Here is a 17,093-nt window from a genome sequence, read left to right as displayed (position 1 = left end):
TGAGAAAGAGAAAGTCCACGGCCCCAGCGCGCGAGCCCTCTGCCCCCGTGACACAAGCACGAGTCCCCCGCTCTGGGTCTCTCTGTGGGCACACGGCCCTGACCATCCCCTACCCCAGTCCCTCCTGCTCACTCTATGGAGATAGTGAGGGTCGGGGGTTTCCTCGGGAACGGGCTTGGAAGTACCCAGGAGACGGTGTGAGGTGGGGAAAGGGTAACTGACCGCTGAGGGGAAGGTGGGAGGAACACAAAAGGACAGGGATCATTGAATACCCACAGGGTGGAAGCAGGCCATTCGGCCCATCCAGTGAACACCTACCCTCCAAAGAGCATCCCACCCAAACCCATGTGCAAAGTCCACACGGTTGGCCCAGGCGAGAATCGAACTTGCGAATTCTGTGTGGCACATTCCAACCACCAGAGTCACAGTGCCACCTGATAGGCTCAACCAAGTCATCCTCTCTATTTTACTATGTTAATAAAACACTTTGGATTTTCCCTTAATTGTTACAGGAGAAAGTGAGGACTGCAGATGATGGAGATCAGAGCTGAAAATGTGTGGCTGGAAAAGCACAGCAGGTCAGGCAGCATCCAAGGAGCAGGAGAATCAACGTTTTGGGCATGAGCCCTTCTTCAGGAAAATTTTACTAACCTATATTTTTTCGTATCTTCTCTTTGTTTTCCAAAATCCTTTCTTAATTCACCCTTTAAAACATTACAGCGCAGTACAGACCTTTCAGCCCTTGATGCTGCACCGATCTGTGAAACTAATCTAAAGCCTATCTCACTGACACTTTTCCATTTTTGTCTACATGTCTATCCTCTGACCACTTACATGGACTTAAAGTTGGCGAGTCTACCACTGTTGCAGCAGTGCATTCCACACTCCTACTACTCCTCGAAGTTCTTGCTGTTGTAATATGCAGAAAAAGTGGGCAGCACGGTGGTACAGTTGTTAGCACTGCTGCCTCACAGCGCCAGAGACCCGAGTTCAATTCCCGCCTCAGACGACTGTCTGTGTGGAGTTTGCACGTTCTCCCAGTGTCTATGTGAGCACCCTCCGGGTGCTCCGGTTTCCTCCCACAGTCCAAAGATGTGCAGTTCAGGTGAACTGGCCATGCTAAATTGTCCCTAGTGTTAGGTGAAGGGGTAAATGTACGGGAATGGGTGGGTTACTCTTCGGCAGGTCGGTGTGGAAGGGCCTGTTTCCACACTGTAAGTAATCTACTCTGAGTAAAAAGAAACTACCTCTGACATCTGTCCTATATCTATCACCCCTCAATTTAAAGCTATGTCCCCTCATGCTAGCCTTCACCATTAGGGGAAAAAGGCTCTCACTGTTCACCCTGTCTAACCTTCTGATCATTTTGTATGTCTCAATTAAGTCCGCTCTCAACCTTCTCTCTAATGAAAACAACCTCAAGTCCATCAGCTGTTCATTGTAAAACCTTCCTTCCATACCAGGTAAAATCCTCGTAAGTCTCCTCTAAACCCTTTCCAAAGCTTCCTGTAATGCAGTGACCAGAACTGTACACAATACTCCAAGTGTGGCCACACCAGAGTTTTGTGCAGCTGCAGCATGACCACATGGTTCCGAAACTCAATCCCTCTACTAATAAGAGCTAATACACCATATGCCTTCTTAACAACCCGATCAACTTGGGTGGCAACTTTCAGGGATCTGTGTACATGGACACCGTGATCTCGCTGCTCATCTACACTATCAAGAATCTTACCATTTGCCCAGTACACTGCATTCCTGTTACTCCTTTCAAAGTGAATCATCTCCACATTAAACTCCATTTGCCACCTCCCAGCCCAGCTCTGCAGCTTATCTGTCCCTCCATAACCAACAACATCCTTCAGTACAATCCAGAACTCTACTGATCTTAGTGTCATCTGCAAATTTACTAACCCTCCCTTCTACGTCCTGATCTAGGTCATTTATAAAAATGACCAGAAGACACAAATAGGAGTGACCCCAAAACAGATCCTTGTGGTACACCACTAGTAACTGAACTCCAGGATGAACATTTCCCATCATCCAGCACCCCGTGTCTTCTTTAAACTTGCCAATTTCTGATATAAACCACTAAACACCCTCAATCCCATGCCTCCGTGTTTTGTTCAATAGCCTTATCAAATGCCTTACTGAAATCCATATACACCACATCAACTGTTTTACCCTCATGTACCTGTTCGGTCACTAACTCAAAAAACTCAATAAAGTTTGTGAGGCACAATCTACTCATCACAAAACCGTGTTGACTATCCTTAATCAAATTATTCCTTTCTAGGTGATTATAAATCTTATCTCTCATAACCTTTTCCAACACTTTACCCACAACCGAAGTAAGGCTCACTGTCTATAATTACCAGGGTTGTCTCTACTCCCCTTCTCGAACAAGGGAACAACATTTGCTATCCTCCAGACAATGATGACATAAAGATCAAAGCCAAAGGCTCTGCAATCTCCTCCCTGGCTTTCCAGAGAATCTTAAGATAAATCCCATCCGCCCAAAAGACTTACCTATTTTCACACTTTTCAGAATTGCTAACACCTGCTCCTTGTGAACCTCAGTCCCAACTGGTCTAGTAGCCTTTAGCTCTGTATTCTCTGCGACAACATTGTTTTTTTTAAGTGTGAATACTGATGAAAAATATTCATTTAGCGCTTCCCCTATCTCCTCTGATTTCACGCACAATTTCTCCACTACTATCCTTGATTAGCCTTAATCTTAATCTAGTCATTCTTTTATTCCTAATATACCTACAGAAAGCCTTCAGGTTTTCCTGGATCCTACAGGCCAATGACTTCTCATGTCCCCTGATCTTTCTTAGCTAACATGTGACTCTCAAGCGCCCTAAACTGAGCCTTCATATCTCATCCTAACATAAGTTTTCTTCTTCCTCTTGACAAGAGATTCAACTTCCATAGTAAATCACAGCTCCCGTGCTTGACAACTTCCTCCCTGCCTGACAGGTCGATACTTATCAAGCACCCGCAGTACCTGTTTCTTGAATATGATCCACATTTCAGTTGTGCCCATCCCCTGCAGTTCCTTCCCCATCATATGCATCTTCCTAATCACATCATAATTGCCTTTTCCCCAGGTATAACTCTTGCCTGCGGTATATACCTATCTCTTTGCATTGCTAAAGTAAACATCACCAAATTGTGGTCACTATCACCAAAGTGCTCACCTACCTCCAAATCTAAAACCTGGCCAGGTTCACTTTGCCAAATCCAACATGGCCTCGACCCTTGTTGGCTTGTCTACATACTGTATCAGGAAACCATTCTGCACACATCGGAAAAATACTGACCCATTTAAAGTTCTCAAACTGTAGTAATCCCAGTCAATATTTGGAAAGTTAAACAACTATCTGGCACTCTCGCTCCTGTCAAGAATCATCTTTGCCATACTTCCCTCTACATCTCTGGAACTATTCGGATGTCTGTAGAAAACTTCCAATAGGTGATCTCTCCTTTCCTGTTTCTAATCTCAGCCCATATTACCTCAGTAGACGAGTCCTCACTTGTCCTTTCTGCAACTGTAATACTGTCCTTGACTAACAATGCCACACCACCTCTTTTACCATCTTCCCTGTTCTTACTGAAACATTTAAATCCCGCAACCTGCAACAAACATTCCCATCCCTGCTCTATCCATGTCTCCAAAGTGGCCACAACATCGAAATCCCAGGTGCAATTCATGCTGCAAGTTCAGCCACCTTATTCCGAAAGCTGTCTGCGTTCAATTAGACATACTTCAAACCAACTTCTTGCTTGCCGGTGCCATCTTGCAACCTTGCAACCCTTTTCTGACCTCACTACTCTCAACCTCCTGCACACTCAAACTACAATTTAGGTTCCTAACCCCCTGCTGAATTAGTTTAAACCCACGAAAGAGTATTAGCAAATTTCCCCCACAAACTATTGGTACCCCTCTGGTTCAGGTGAAGACCATCCTATTTGTAGAGGTCCCACCAGCCCAGAAAGAACCCCAGTTATCCAGGAATACAAAACCCTCCCTCCTGCACCATCCCTGTAGCCATGTGTTCAACTCCTCTCTTTCCCTATTCCTCACCTCACTAGCACTTTCTATACTCCTCTGAAATTCCTAATAATTACTTTTTTTTGAGATAGTCTTAAGCTTAATTTTTCTACTTTATCTTACCAGATCTGGAAGTACCTTTTCTTTTTTTTGAGAATGTGTCTACACTATATCTGTAGAATATCACCTTCGCATGCCTCCCACTGACTCCTTTAAGTAGCTGTAACCAGTCCACTTTTGCCAAATTATCTCTTAGCTTTGTAAAGTTTGCCATCCCCTCACTTAGAACTTTTACTCCTATGCTTTCAGATGATGTCACTCAGCGACAGCATGTAGCAATAAGGGTCAACAAACTTCCAGGGCAGTGGAATTTTCACAGAATCCCTCCAGTGTGGAAGCAGGCTACACAACCTATTAAGTCTACACCAACCCTCCGAACGGCATCCCACCCAAATCCACTTCCACTCTTCTATCCCTGCATTTCCCGTGACTAATCCACCTAACCTGCACATCTCTGGACACTATGGGCAATTCAGCATGGCCAATCCACCTAAACTGAACATGAAGGAAACCAGGGCACCCAGAGGAAATCTACGCAAACTCCACACAGATAGTTGATTAAGAGTGGAATCAAGCCCAGGTCACTTGCACTGTGAGGCGGCAATGCCAACCACTGAGTCACATGTCACCCATCTTGAGGTATCACTGGGGGGGGGGGGGGGCTATTGGTTACCTGGGAAGGTTAGAAAGAGCGCCAGGAAGTGGTTTACCTTGTGGAGGGTGTTGAGAGGATCGGACAGATAATAGGAAAATGTGACACACTGCAAGTTAAGACACAGGCAATCAAGTTTTGGATGGCCTATTTACAAACAGAAAAAAAATTGGAAAACCAACGATGAGTGTGTTGGATTAGTCAGGGTTCAGTAGTGACCAAGGCATAGATGAGCTGAGACAGTGCGAGGTCAAACCATGTTACATAGTTAGAAATAGTTGCTCCGGGCAATGTCATAAACATGAGGTCAGACAGTCATCTTAAGCTCAAAGTGACACCAAAAGACAGGAGTGAATTCAGTCAGTGGGTCTGGAGTTTGAAGTGGAGGCCAAAAATCTTCTCAACTGGAATAAATAGGGTGTAGGTTTGCTCACTGAGCTGTAGGTTTGATATCCAGACGTTTCATTACCTAGCTAGGTAACATCATCAGTGGTGACCTCCAAGTAAAGCGAAGCTGTTGTCTCCTATTTATATCTTTCACCTGGATGGGGTTCCTGGGGTTTGTGGTGATGTCATTTCCTGTTCATTTTCTGAGGGGTTAATAGATGGCATCTAGATCTATGTGTTTGTTTATGGCATTGTGGTTGGAGTGCCAGGCCTCTAGGAATTCTCTGGCATGTCTTTGCTTAGCCTGTCCCAGGATAGATATGTTGTCCCAGTTGAAATGGTGTTTTCTTTTTCATCCGTGTGTAGGGCTACGAGGGTAAATATCTGTTTATCCAATACTGGATAAGCCATTGAGTCATAGAGTCATAGAGATATACAGCACGGAAACAGACCCTTCAGTCCAACCCGTCCATACCAACCAGATATCCCAACCCAATCTAGTCCCACCTACCAGCACCCAGCCCACATCCCTCCAAAACCTTCCTATTCATATAACCATCCAAATGCCTTTTAAATGTTGCAATTGTACCGGCCTCCACCTCTTCCTCTGGCAGCTCATTCCACACATGTACCATCCTCTGCGTGAAAAAGTTGCCCCTTAGGTCTCTTTTATATCTTTCCCCTCTCACCCTAAACCTATGTCCTCTAGTTCTGGACTCCCCGACCCCAGCGAAAAGACTTTGCCTATTTATCCTATCCATGTCCCTCATAATTTTGTAAACCTCTATAAGGTCACCCCTCAGCCTCCAATGCTCCAGGGAAAACAGCCCCAGCCTGTTCAGCCTCTCCCTATAGCTCAAATCCTCCAACCCTGGCAACATCCTGGTAAATCTTTTCTGAACCCTTTCAAGTTTCACAACATCTTTCCAATAGGAAGGAGACCAGAATTGCATGCAATATTCCAACAGTGGCCTAACCAATGTCCTGTACAGCCGCAACATGACCTCCCAACTCCTGTACTCAATACTCTGACCGATAAAGGAAAGCACACCAAACACCTTCTTCACTATCCTGTCTACCTGTGACTCCACTGTCAAGGAGCTATGAACCCGCACTCCAGGGTCTCTTTGTTCAGCAACACTCCCTAGGACTTTACCATTAAGTGTATAAGTCCTACCAAGATTTGCTTTCCCAAAATGCAGCACCTCACATTTATCTGAATTAAACTCCATCTGCCACTTCTCAGCCCATTAGCCCATCTGGTCAAGATCCTCCAATTTTGGTGTCATCTGCAAATTTACTAACTGTATCTCTTATGCTCGCATCCAAATCATTTATGTAAATGACAAAAAGTAGAGGTCCCAGCACCGATCCTTGTGTTACAGGCCTCTAGTCTGAAAAATAACCCTCCACCACCACTCTCTGTCTCCTACCTTTGAGCCAGTTCTGTATCCAAATGGCTAATTCTCCCTGTATTCCTTGAGATCCCCATGGGAGACTGATCAGCAAGGTTAGATCTCACGGAATACAGGGATAAGCTCTGCAGTAGGCTCAGAGGAACAGAGGAATCTTGAGGTGCTTGTCCAAAGATCTCAAGGCGGCAGCAGAACTGATTAATAGAGTAGTGAAGGTGCATACGGGACAGTTGACTTTATCGGTTGTAGCAGAAATTCTAACACCGTACGATAATCTGCTTGATTTGACAGCATAGATACCAAGACAGTGTTTCACCAAAGTGGGGCAGACAAGGGTGAAGGGCACAGTTGGTGAAAATAAGGGGTCATGAATTTAGCATGATAAAGAATTGTGCCTTTCAGGGAGTTGAGCATTTTACCCGTGAGGCTATATTCAAAGCTGTGATAAATATTCTTGAAGTACAGCAGTCCTCACTTTCTCCTCCTTGAACTTTAGGAGATCAGGTATTGTGGGAAACAGGCAAGAAAGTAGAATTAAGGCCAAGATCAGATCAGTTATGATCTTGTTAAATGTTAGAGCAGGCTCAAAGGGCCAAATGGCCTCCTGCTCTAATTTTATTCTATGTATGCTGAGCTCATGATTTACTGTAAATTCAGTGACAAAATAATAACTCAGCTTTCTGCTGTCTCCTTATTCACTGCAAGATCAGTTTTCATTAGGTCTGCACTCCTCTGAACCTCTCTCTTTTTCCTAATAATATTTTTAAATTGACTTTGTTTTGCCATTCTTTGTATCTCTTCCATTGTCAGCATCTGTGTTTATTTGCATATTTTGTTTATCTCTTTCTTTCGTATTTATTTTGTCTCATACTTTGGTCATTCATTAGCTATCATTTTCTAAGTGAATCTTTTCTCCTCTATGGCTATAACCTGACTCTGCATCATATTAAATTCTTCCATAAATACTTCTCAATGATCTATTGTCACTTTGCCCATTAATACATTTGCTATGTTTACTATGAACGGTCTCTGTCTGAACAGGTTGAAATTTGCTTTGCTGAAATCTAAAGTCTGAGTAATGTGGTTGTTTCAACCTTGTCAACATAATCTTCACCTGGTTCTTTTATGATTGTTGCTCACCAATTGACTTTTAACTAAGTTTGTCTTATTACTTCAATCTAATATGGTATTCTTCCTTGTTTGATTGAGGACATATCGTTGCATTTGCACATGCAGGGACAAAAGCTGTTAAATGGGAAAGTGGAGATGGTGACATGCACTCTGGATGAGAGTACAGGTTACACAGCAAGTATAACAAAACCAGATTGCTTGTGATCCTCCATCCAGGGGTGTTGGATCTATGACAAAAAAACTCTCACAATTTGAGTATTGGTTATTTTGAGTACTGGTAACTGGTTACTTTCATATCCTCTGTGTGGTTGTGCAAGTAATTGCAGGCTGATAGCATTCTGAGTCACAGCAGATGTTTCAATGTCTTGAGTTTTTGATGGGTGTGATTTTGATTGTCCATTCAGATTCAAACATACTGACAGGGAAGTTGAGGAACAGTTTTTCCCTTTCTGTCTGGCATTGATCGGTGACATTTTGAGGATTAAGGTAAGGCTTACAACTGCCAAATGCATGCTTGAAATTCAGAGCAATGAGATAGTGGCACTGCTCCTTATCAAAGTTAATCACTTAAGGGGGCAGCTAGAAGTATTAAATCAATCCCCTCAAAGTTGGACTGCTTCGTTCAGTATACAAAGATGAATCACTGCAGCATTCTGTCCGATTGCATCTTGTGTTTGAATCCACCCCACCCAGGATTATAAATGGAGCAGCAGATTTTTGTGGGAAAGAGTACCATCTTTCTACCACCATCTTTGTGAAGAAATGCTAATTAGACTTCAGAATATTGATTCTGAGGGTATGTTCCCTTATCCCAGACATTAAAAATGTGTTGCTGGAAAAGCACAGCAGGTCAGGCAGCATCAAAGGAACAGGAGAATCGACGTTTCAGGCATAAGCCCTTCTTCAGGAATGAGGAGGGTGTGCCAAGCAGGCTAAGATAAAAGGTAGGGAGGAGTGACTTGGGGGAGGGGCGTTGGGAATACAATAGGTGAAAGGAGGTGAAGGTGAGGATGATAGGCCGGAGAGGGGGTGGGGGCGGAGAGGTCGGGAAGAAGATTGCAGGTCATGAAGGCGGTGCTGAGTCTGAGGGTTGGGACTGAGAAAAGGTGAGGGAAGGGGAAATGAGAAAGCTGGAGAAATCTGCATTCATCCCTTGTGGTTGGAGGGTTCCTAGGCAGAAGATGAGGCACTCTTCCTCCAGGCCATGGTCTGGCAATGGAGGAGGCCAAGGACCTGCATGTCCTTGGTGGAATGGGAAGGGGAGTTAAAGTGTTCAGCCATGGGACGGTTGGGTTAGTTGGTGCGGGTGTCCCAGAGGTGTTCTCTGAAATGTTCCGCAAGTAGGCGGCCTGTCTCCCCAATGTATAGGAGGCCACTTCGGGTGCAGCGGATGCAGTAAATGATGTGTGAGAAGATGCAGGTGAATTTCTGACGGAAATGGAAGGATCCTTTGGGGCCTTGGAGGGAAGTGAGGGGGGAGGTGTGGGCGCAAGTTTTGCATTTCTTGTCGTTGCAGGGGAAGGTGCCGGGAGTGGAGGTTGGGTTGGTGGGAGGTGTGGATCTGACGAGGGAGTCGCGGAGGGAGTGGTCTTTCCGGAACGCTGATAGGGGTGGGGAGGGAAATATATCCTTGGTGGTGGGGTCTGTTTGGAGGTGGCAGAAATGACGAAGGATGATATGATGTATCTGGAGGTTGGTGGGGTGGTAGGTGAGGACCAGTGGGGTTCTGTCCTGGTGGGGATTGGAGGGGCGGGGTTCAAGGGTGGAGGAGCGGGAAGAGGAGGAGATGTGGTGGAGAGCATCGTCAACCACGTCTGAGGGGAACATGCGGTCTTTGAAGAAGGAGGCCATCTGGGTTGTTCGGTATTGGAATTGGTCCTCCTGGGAGCAGATGCGGCGAAGGCGAAGGAATTGGGAATATGGGATGGCGTTTTTACAGGGGACAGGGTGGGAGGAGGTGTAATTCGGTATTGGATTTGGTATTCGGTATTGACAATGCTCTCCACTGCATCTCCTCTACTTCCCGCTCCTCCGCCCATGAACCCCGCCCCTCCAATCGCCACCAGGTCAGAACCCCACTGGTCCTCACCTACCACCCCACCAACCTCCAGATACATCGTATCATCCTTCGTCATTTCCGCCACCTCCAAACAGACCCCACCACCAAGGATATAATTCCCTCCCGACCCCTATCAGGATTCCAGAAAGACCACTCCCTCCGCGACTCCCTCATCAGATCCACACCCCCCCACCAACCCAACCTCCACTCCCGGCACCTTCCCCTGCAACCGCAAGAAATGCAAAACTTGCGCCCACACCTCCCCCCTCACTTCCCTCCAAGGCCCAAAGGGATCCTTCCATATCTGTCAGAAATTCACCTGCACCTCCACACACATCATTTATTGCATCCGCTGCACCCGATATGGCCTCCTCTACATTGGGGAGACAGGCCGCCTACTTGCAGAACATTTCAGAGAACACTTCTGGGACACCCACACGAACCAACCCAACCGCCCCGTGACTGAACACTTTGACTCCCCCTCCCATTCCGCCAAGGACATGCAGGTCCTTGGCCTCCTTCATCACCAGACCATGTCAACACAACGCCTGGAGGAGGAGCACCTCATCTTCTGCCTAGGAACCCTCCAACCACAAGGGATGAATGCAGATTTCTCCAGCTTTCTCATTTCCCCACCTTTTCTCAGTCCCAACCCTCAGACTCAGCACCGCCTCCTTGACCTGTAATCTTCTTCCCGACCTCTCCGCCCCCACCCCCTCTCCGGCCTATCACCCTCACCTTAACCTCCTTCCACCTATCGTATTCCCAACGCCCCTCCCCCAAGTCTTTCCTCCCTACCTTTTATCTTAGCCTGCTTGGCACACCCTCCTCAGTCCTGAAGAAGGGCTTATGCCCGAAACGTTGATTCTCCTGTTCCTTTGATGCTGCCTGACCTGCTGCGCTTTTCCAGCAACACATTTTAAAGCTCTGATCTCCAGCATCTGCAGTCCTCACTTTCTCCTTATCGCAGACATGTCCACCAGAGGGAAAATGTTTCCTGTCTACCCTGCCAATCCCTTTTAACTCCTTGTAAATTCCAGTTAAAACAATAACAACTTGCAATTATGAAGTGCCTTTAAAAGTTTAAGGCAGAGGGTTGTTACAATGATGGAGCATTTAAGAGAGTCACGCCTAACTTCTGGACAAGAGTTGAACCAGACTGAAACATCAACTCTGTTTCTTTTTCTATAGATGCTGTTAGATCTGCTGAGTTTCTGCAGCATTCTCTATGTTTGTTTCAGATTTCCAGCATATGCAGTATCTTGCTTTTACTTGAAATATAACTTGGCTTTCCTTTTCCAAATGTTTCCACTGGTTTGCAAGAAGCACAGGTTGGCTGATTCACCTATAAAAGGTATCTGACTTATCAGTTAAAAATCACAGCTTATAACAACTGCTGAAAGAAAGATAAACTAGCTTTCTTTAGGTTTAAAGTGATTTACTGTAGAGAACAGAGAGACAGCTTCTGAGCTGGTAGAGATCTGATCACTTCTCTGAATTGTTCCTAGCCCCAACCAGTGCAGTTACTTGAAAATCGATCATATGGTTGTAGACAAGGAAAAGGCCTTTGTCATTGATAACTGGTCATTAGTCCATAGACCAATTAACTTCTTGTTGCCAACCGAAGCTCCATCTGTTAACAACCCCTAAACTCTAGTTTGTCTGTAAATACTGCTGTACCCTACAGCCATCGAAACATGTTCATAATAAGTAAAAATTACTTGCTTTCAAACTATGCAACAATCCTTGGAAAGCATAAAACAATGCTTTATCGTTTCAGCCCACAATTTTAAAAAGAACAAAAATTTTAAAAAGACATGGTCTTTACAAAACCAGGAATGCTTAAGTGATCAAAATGGGACAAATGCAGAGATTCTGAAAGCTTGTAGGGTTGAAGTGAGGTCACAAATTTATTTGTAAAGAAGAATGAGAATTTTAAATTAAGGATTTTCTTTTAGAACTAGAAACTAATGTAAGTTAACAAGCTCAGGATTTGTTGAAGTTAAAATACCAGTAGCAGAGCTCTGGATAAACTCAAGTTTATGCATGTTGAAAGATGAGAGCATGACCAGGAGTGTTTTTAAATAGTCAAGTCTAAAGGCAACAAAGGCCTTGCATCTTAATGAGATTAATTATCACCAAAGTAATAGTGTTTGCACCAAGACCTAATTTCCTGAGAAATGTCCTCCAAACTGCAACAATCTGGGCCTGACTTTGTTTGCCTAGTCAGCTGGCCAGCCATTGCTCTAGCTAATTGGCTTTGTATTATATCATGGGAGTTAATGCTTCCAAATAAAAGAATGATGATATAACAAAAAACACAAAGGCCTACCAAAGGTTTCAGCAGAAGACGATCTGGCCAGAGTCAGACAATGTTATGGAGACAGGAGTCTTGGTGGTAGCATAGGTCTGTGGTTACAGATTCATCTCAATTACAACACTAAATAACAATAGGAGAGGCAATGGCTGAGTGGTATTATCACTGGACTGTTAATCCAGAAACCCAGGTAATGTTTTGTGGGCGGCACGGTGGCACAGTGGTTAGCACTGCTGCCTCACAGCGCCAGAGACCTGGGTTCAATTCCCGCCTCAGGCGACTGACTGTGTGGAGTTTGCACATTCTCCCCGTGTCTGCGTGGGTTTCCTCCGGGTGCTCTGGTTTCCTCCCACAGTCCAAAGATGTGCAGGTCAGGTGAATTGGCCATGCTAAATTGCCCGTAGTGTTAGGTAAGGGGTAGATGTAGGGGTATGGGTGGGTTGCGCTTCGGCGGGGCAGTGTGGACTTGTTGGGCCGAAGGGCCTGTTTCCACACTGTAAGTAATCTAATCTAAACTAAGGCTGTGAATTGCTTGGTTCAGCCTCTGACTTTAACAAGAGAGAGGGATGGATTTGCTGGCTATGGACACAGTTTGTAACACAGCTGAAGACATCATCTTTGGCCTTCCGAATCTTTAGTTAGAGGATTGTTCGCCCATACTGACAAATGAGAAACAATGGAGGAATCAAGAAAGGCTTTGTAATGTTATCTCTCCAACTTTACAAGTTTGTATATTTATGCACCTGTGCTAGACTCCTTCTAAGGTTTCTAGAAATATATGTTTTCTAAAATGTTGTGCCAAGGACTATACAAAATACTTCAAACGTAGAGTAGCAAAGGGCTTTGTATAGCAGAAAATCTTTCTCCCTTTTATATTTCAGCCCTCTAGATTAAAAGACTAACAATATCCCAATAATCTTTTTGATGTTTTGTATTTGACTATTGCATTCTAGTACAGGAGCAAAATAGTGCAGGTTATGAAATTTTGGAAAATACCCAGGAGATGATATAATAATTAGGAAATATTCAGACTGTCTGGCTGCTTCTGTCGAGAGAGAAATAGACTTAATGTTTCAGGTCAATGACTGTTATGTCTTTCTGGTTTCCACGCATTCGGATGAATCACATTTTCGACTCAGAATGCTTGAGCCTCATCATGTAGATTTTTTGTTGCTGTCTGTATAGTTGTTGGAATGATGTGGAGCCAGTGTTGGACTGGGGTGGACAAAGTTAAAATCACTGACTGATCACAGAATGATATGTTATTACGTGACACATGACTACAGTGTGTCAATGAATATTGTACCCCAAACCACATATAATTCCTGCCCCTTTGTGAAAATTGTAACAAGACATCAATGATGGCTCATCAGATCAGACTGTCTAGGGAGATAGGTAACAGAGGTTCAGCACAACGGTGAGAGGCCTTCATCTGGGTCCTCACTGGATCTCTGGAGGGAGGTGATTGGGACAGTTGGAAGGAGAGGGTGACCAACAGAGGGATGAAGATGAGGCACTGGGTACCTTTGAAATGGCAATACCCCATCTGGGTATTGCCATTTCACTGCTAAACCCTAACTAGTGCTAAATGATTGATATCCACAAAACAATGTTGATACATCATGAGTTAGCCACACAGAACTGTTTCCATTGATGCTTTTTGATGATTGAAAACGTTCAGCTCAAAGCTTAAAAGACGGAGCAAACCCATTCAAAGCAGTCTTTCTGCTTTCTAACTGAGGTTATTTTAATTTTGTGATATTGGTCTTGGATTTACAACACTTGTGTAAAGTGTGTGTGCTCTTGTAAAGCATGGCAGCTCCCCCAGTCTGCAATTCTGTTTAAGGCTGGGAAGCCTCAGCCCTCCAGCTAATTAAAGTAATTGGCATCAAGACATTTACAAACACAAGGAAATCAGTGTCTACTCCATCTGTTCAACAGGATGCATTCATGAACACTCCACCCTATCGACATGTTTCTTCCTATTTTCTTTATCATTTTATCCACAACGTCCACTAATCTTTTGGCACTGTTACCCTAAACATTCGATGTTAGCATTGTATTTTGGGATGTTTTGATCAAAAACTTTAAACCTTTTACAGATGTAAATAGATTAATTATGCCACTTCTGTCCAGATGGAATGTGAGCTGTATCTCAGTTGCGAGCAGTTTTTCCAGAATCAAGTCCTACAATAGAGACTTCAGCAGAAAGATCCAGACTGACACTCCAGTGCAGTACTAAGGGAGCACACTATTGAAGGTGCTATCTTTTCAAATGAGTTTCCTGCTCAGTCCCTGTCACTCCTCTTGGGCGGATGTGAAAGGGACCCTGGCACTATTTTGAAAAATTGCAGGCAATTGTCCCTCAACAAATTTCAGAATAGATAAGCAAGGTCATTATTGTTCAAATCGTTCAATGAATGCAATCGCCTGGTGTGTGCAAGTTGACTGCCACATTTTCTACGTTACAACAGTGGTGACCTTTCAAAAAATGCTTCTTTGGCTGTTAACACATAGATTTAAGTCCTTTTTTTCTCCTTCAGCAGAGCCTGGGTCTGAGCTCAGATTACAAATTTATAGCCTTTATTATGCAACTGGTGCTGTCTGGTTGCAGAGACTCCCGTGTAATCTATGTACTTCCTCCTTTTTCCATGGTTTTGACACTTCATTTTTAAATTTACAGGAAGATTAAACGTATTTTCAGCTGTCCTGAATAATGGCGCAATTTGAAGGGACTCAGCCTGGGGGTAAGTTAGTACATTTTATTCTTAAATCGTTTATTCCTCATATCGTGTTAGCAGATAGACATAAAGAAAAACTCATATTCTTTACCATTTTTATTCCACATGTCAGTTAATATTTTGTATTTCTGCATCTCCCAGTATTTAATTTGATCATTATGTTTTTGAATCTGTTGACCATTTATCACCAATGTGTTACTTTTATTCCGACAAGTGATTCCTTAATTTCGGATTACTCAATCGCCAGGAATGATCTTTCTCTGTCTACTGTCTCCCATTTCTCTCAAATTTCAAACATCTTGAATAATTATCCAGTTACTGCATTTTAAAAAAGGAATCAGGCCTGAAATGAGCCAGCATTCCTGTTTTGTGAACTTTACATTGCTTGTTGAGTGGCATAGTGGCTCAGTGGTTAGCGTTGCTGCTTTACAGCATCAGGTACCCAGGTTCGATTCAACTCTTGGGCGACTGTTTGTGTGGACACTCTTCCCATGTCTGCATGGATTTCTTCCAGGTCCTCCAGTTTCCTCCCACAGTCCAAAGGTGGGCAGGTCAGGTGGATTGGCCATGCTAAATTGCCCATCGTGATGTTTAGTTAGGTGGACTGGCATGGAAAATGCAGAGTTACAGGGATGGGGTAGGCTGGTGGATGCCCTCCACTACCACCTGATGAAGGAGCGACACTCCGAAAGCTAGTGTGCTTCCAATCAAACCTGTTGGACTATAACCTGGTGTTGTGTGATTTTTAACTTTGTACACCCCAGTCCAACACCAGCATCTCCAAATTAGAAAGTGATCAGCTTCTTCATTAACTGATTCGAAGATTCTTGATCAATCAGTCTTCACTTTCCTACTTCTAACAGAGAATCACAGAACAATCATGTTATAATATCGAAGAAGGCCATTCAGTCCTTTGTGTTCTGTGATAGCTCTCCACAAGAATAACTCAGATGGTTCCACTGTCCCCAACGTCACCCTGCAAGCTCCTGATTATTTTTCTGTTTGGATTATTATACAATTTCTTTCTCAAGGCTATTCTATTGCCCTCTCAAGCAATATATTCCAGATACTAACTGCTCGCTGGACAGGATTTCTTTCAGCAGGGCATTAATTGGCACTGGAAAAGCACAGCAGGTCAGACAGCATCCAATGAGCAAGAGAATTGATGTTTTGGGCATTTCCTGATGAAGGGCTTATGCCAAATCGTCAATTCTCTTGCTCCTTTGATGCTGCCTGACGTTTTGGATAGGGTTGGGACAGGCGGTGTTTGACTGGGTTGGGGCAGTGGGGATAAGGGCAGGCGGGAGGCGGTGTTGGATGGGGTTGGGTGGGCGGGGGCAGTGTTGGACGGGGGGTGGGGTGGACGGGGGGACAGGGGTAGGGGTGGTGTTGGATGGGGTTGGGGCTGGGAGTGGGGGCAGTGTTGAACAGGGTTGGAGATGGGCAGGGGCAGTGTTGGACAGGGTTAGGGGCCACGGGTGGGGGCGGAGTTGGACAGGGTTGGAGATGGGCAGGGGCAGTATTGGGCAGGGTTAGGGGGCACAGGTGGGGGTAGTGTTGGATGGGGTTGGAGATGGGCAGGGGGGCAGTGTTGGACAAGGTAAGGGGGGCACGGGTGGGGGCGGTGTTGGACGGGGTTGGAGATGGGTGAGCGGGCAGTGTTGGACAGGGTTAGGGGGGGCACGAGTGGGGGCGGTGTTGGACAGGGTTGGAGATGGGCGGGGGCAGTGTTGGACAGGGTTGGGGTCATGGGTGGGGGCAGAGTTGGACAGGGTTGGAGATGGGCAGGGGCAGTGTTGGACAGGGTTGGGGGGCACGGGTGGGGGCGGTGTTGGAGGGGGTTGGAGATGGGCGGGGGCATAGTGTTGGACAGGGTTAGGGGGCATGGTGGGGGCGGTGTTGGGCAGGGCTGGAGATGGGCAGGGGCGGTGTTGGACAGGGTTGGAGATGGGCGGGGGCAGTGTTTGACAGGGTTGGGGTCATGGGTGGAGGCGGTGTTGGACACGGTTGGAGATAGGCGGGGGGGCAGTGTTGGACAGGGTTAGGGGGCACGGGGGGCGGTGTTGGACAGGGTTGGAGATGGGCGGGGGGGCAGTGTTGGAGAGGGTTAGGAGGCACGGGTGGGGGCGGTGTTGGACAGGGTTGGAGATGGGCAGTGTTGGACAGGGTTAGGGGGCACAGGTGGGGGCGGTGTTGAACGGGGTGAGGGGAGCAGGGCTCACGTGCAGTGTGCTGCTGCCTCATCTCCTGAACGGGGAGCGGACTTAACAGCAA

General features: G+C 45.5%; 2 protein-coding genes and 1 long non-coding RNA gene across 6 annotated transcripts in view; 1 reads left to right on the top strand and 2 right to left on the bottom strand.

The window, feature by feature from the left end:
• LOC140485955 (cilia- and flagella-associated protein 44) overlaps positions 1–3,802 on the bottom strand; it is a 226,664-nt gene extending 222,862 nt beyond the window's left edge. Inside the window, exons 1-2 of the mRNA XM_072584397.1 lie at positions 3,783–3,802; positions 319–395 (exon numbers count right to left, since the gene is read on the bottom strand). Coding sequence (XP_072440498.1) covers positions 319–395; positions 3,783–3,802 — 97 coding nt within the window. The remainder of the gene's footprint in view (positions 1–318; positions 396–3,782) is intronic.
• The window catches only part of LOC140486075 (uncharacterized), a 71,348-nt gene continuing 54,261 nt past the window's right edge, over positions 7–17,093 (top strand). For 2 of the 4 annotated variants that reach the window (XM_072584714.1, XM_072584711.1), the window contains exons 1-3: positions 7–578; positions 8,107–8,188; positions 14,762–14,825. In XM_072584714.1, coding sequence (XP_072440815.1) covers positions 14,795–14,825 — 31 coding nt within the window. In that variant the 5' untranslated portion in view covers positions 7–578; positions 8,107–8,188; positions 14,762–14,794. Of the gene's footprint in view, positions 579–7,984; positions 8,189–14,761; positions 14,826–17,093 lie in introns of those variants that run through there. The other 2 variants (XM_072584713.1, XM_072584712.1) reach the window with 2 other exon arrangements.
• LOC140486078 (uncharacterized) overlaps positions 14,868–17,093 on the bottom strand; it is a 40,411-nt gene continuing 38,185 nt past the window's right edge. The window contains exon 4 of the long non-coding RNA XR_011962519.1: positions 14,868–15,675. This is a non-coding gene — a long non-coding RNA (uncharacterized lncRNA). The remainder of the gene's footprint in view (positions 15,676–17,093) is intronic.

The sequence above is a fragment of the Chiloscyllium punctatum genome, chromosome 15 (genome assembly GCF_047496795.1).
Source record: "Chiloscyllium punctatum isolate Juve2018m chromosome 15, sChiPun1.3, whole genome shotgun sequence".
Lineage (NCBI taxonomy): Eukaryota > Metazoa > Chordata > Chondrichthyes > Orectolobiformes > Hemiscylliidae > Chiloscyllium > Chiloscyllium punctatum.
The sequence above is the reverse complement of the archived record's forward strand: the minus strand, read 5'-3'. Positions and strand labels throughout refer to the sequence as shown.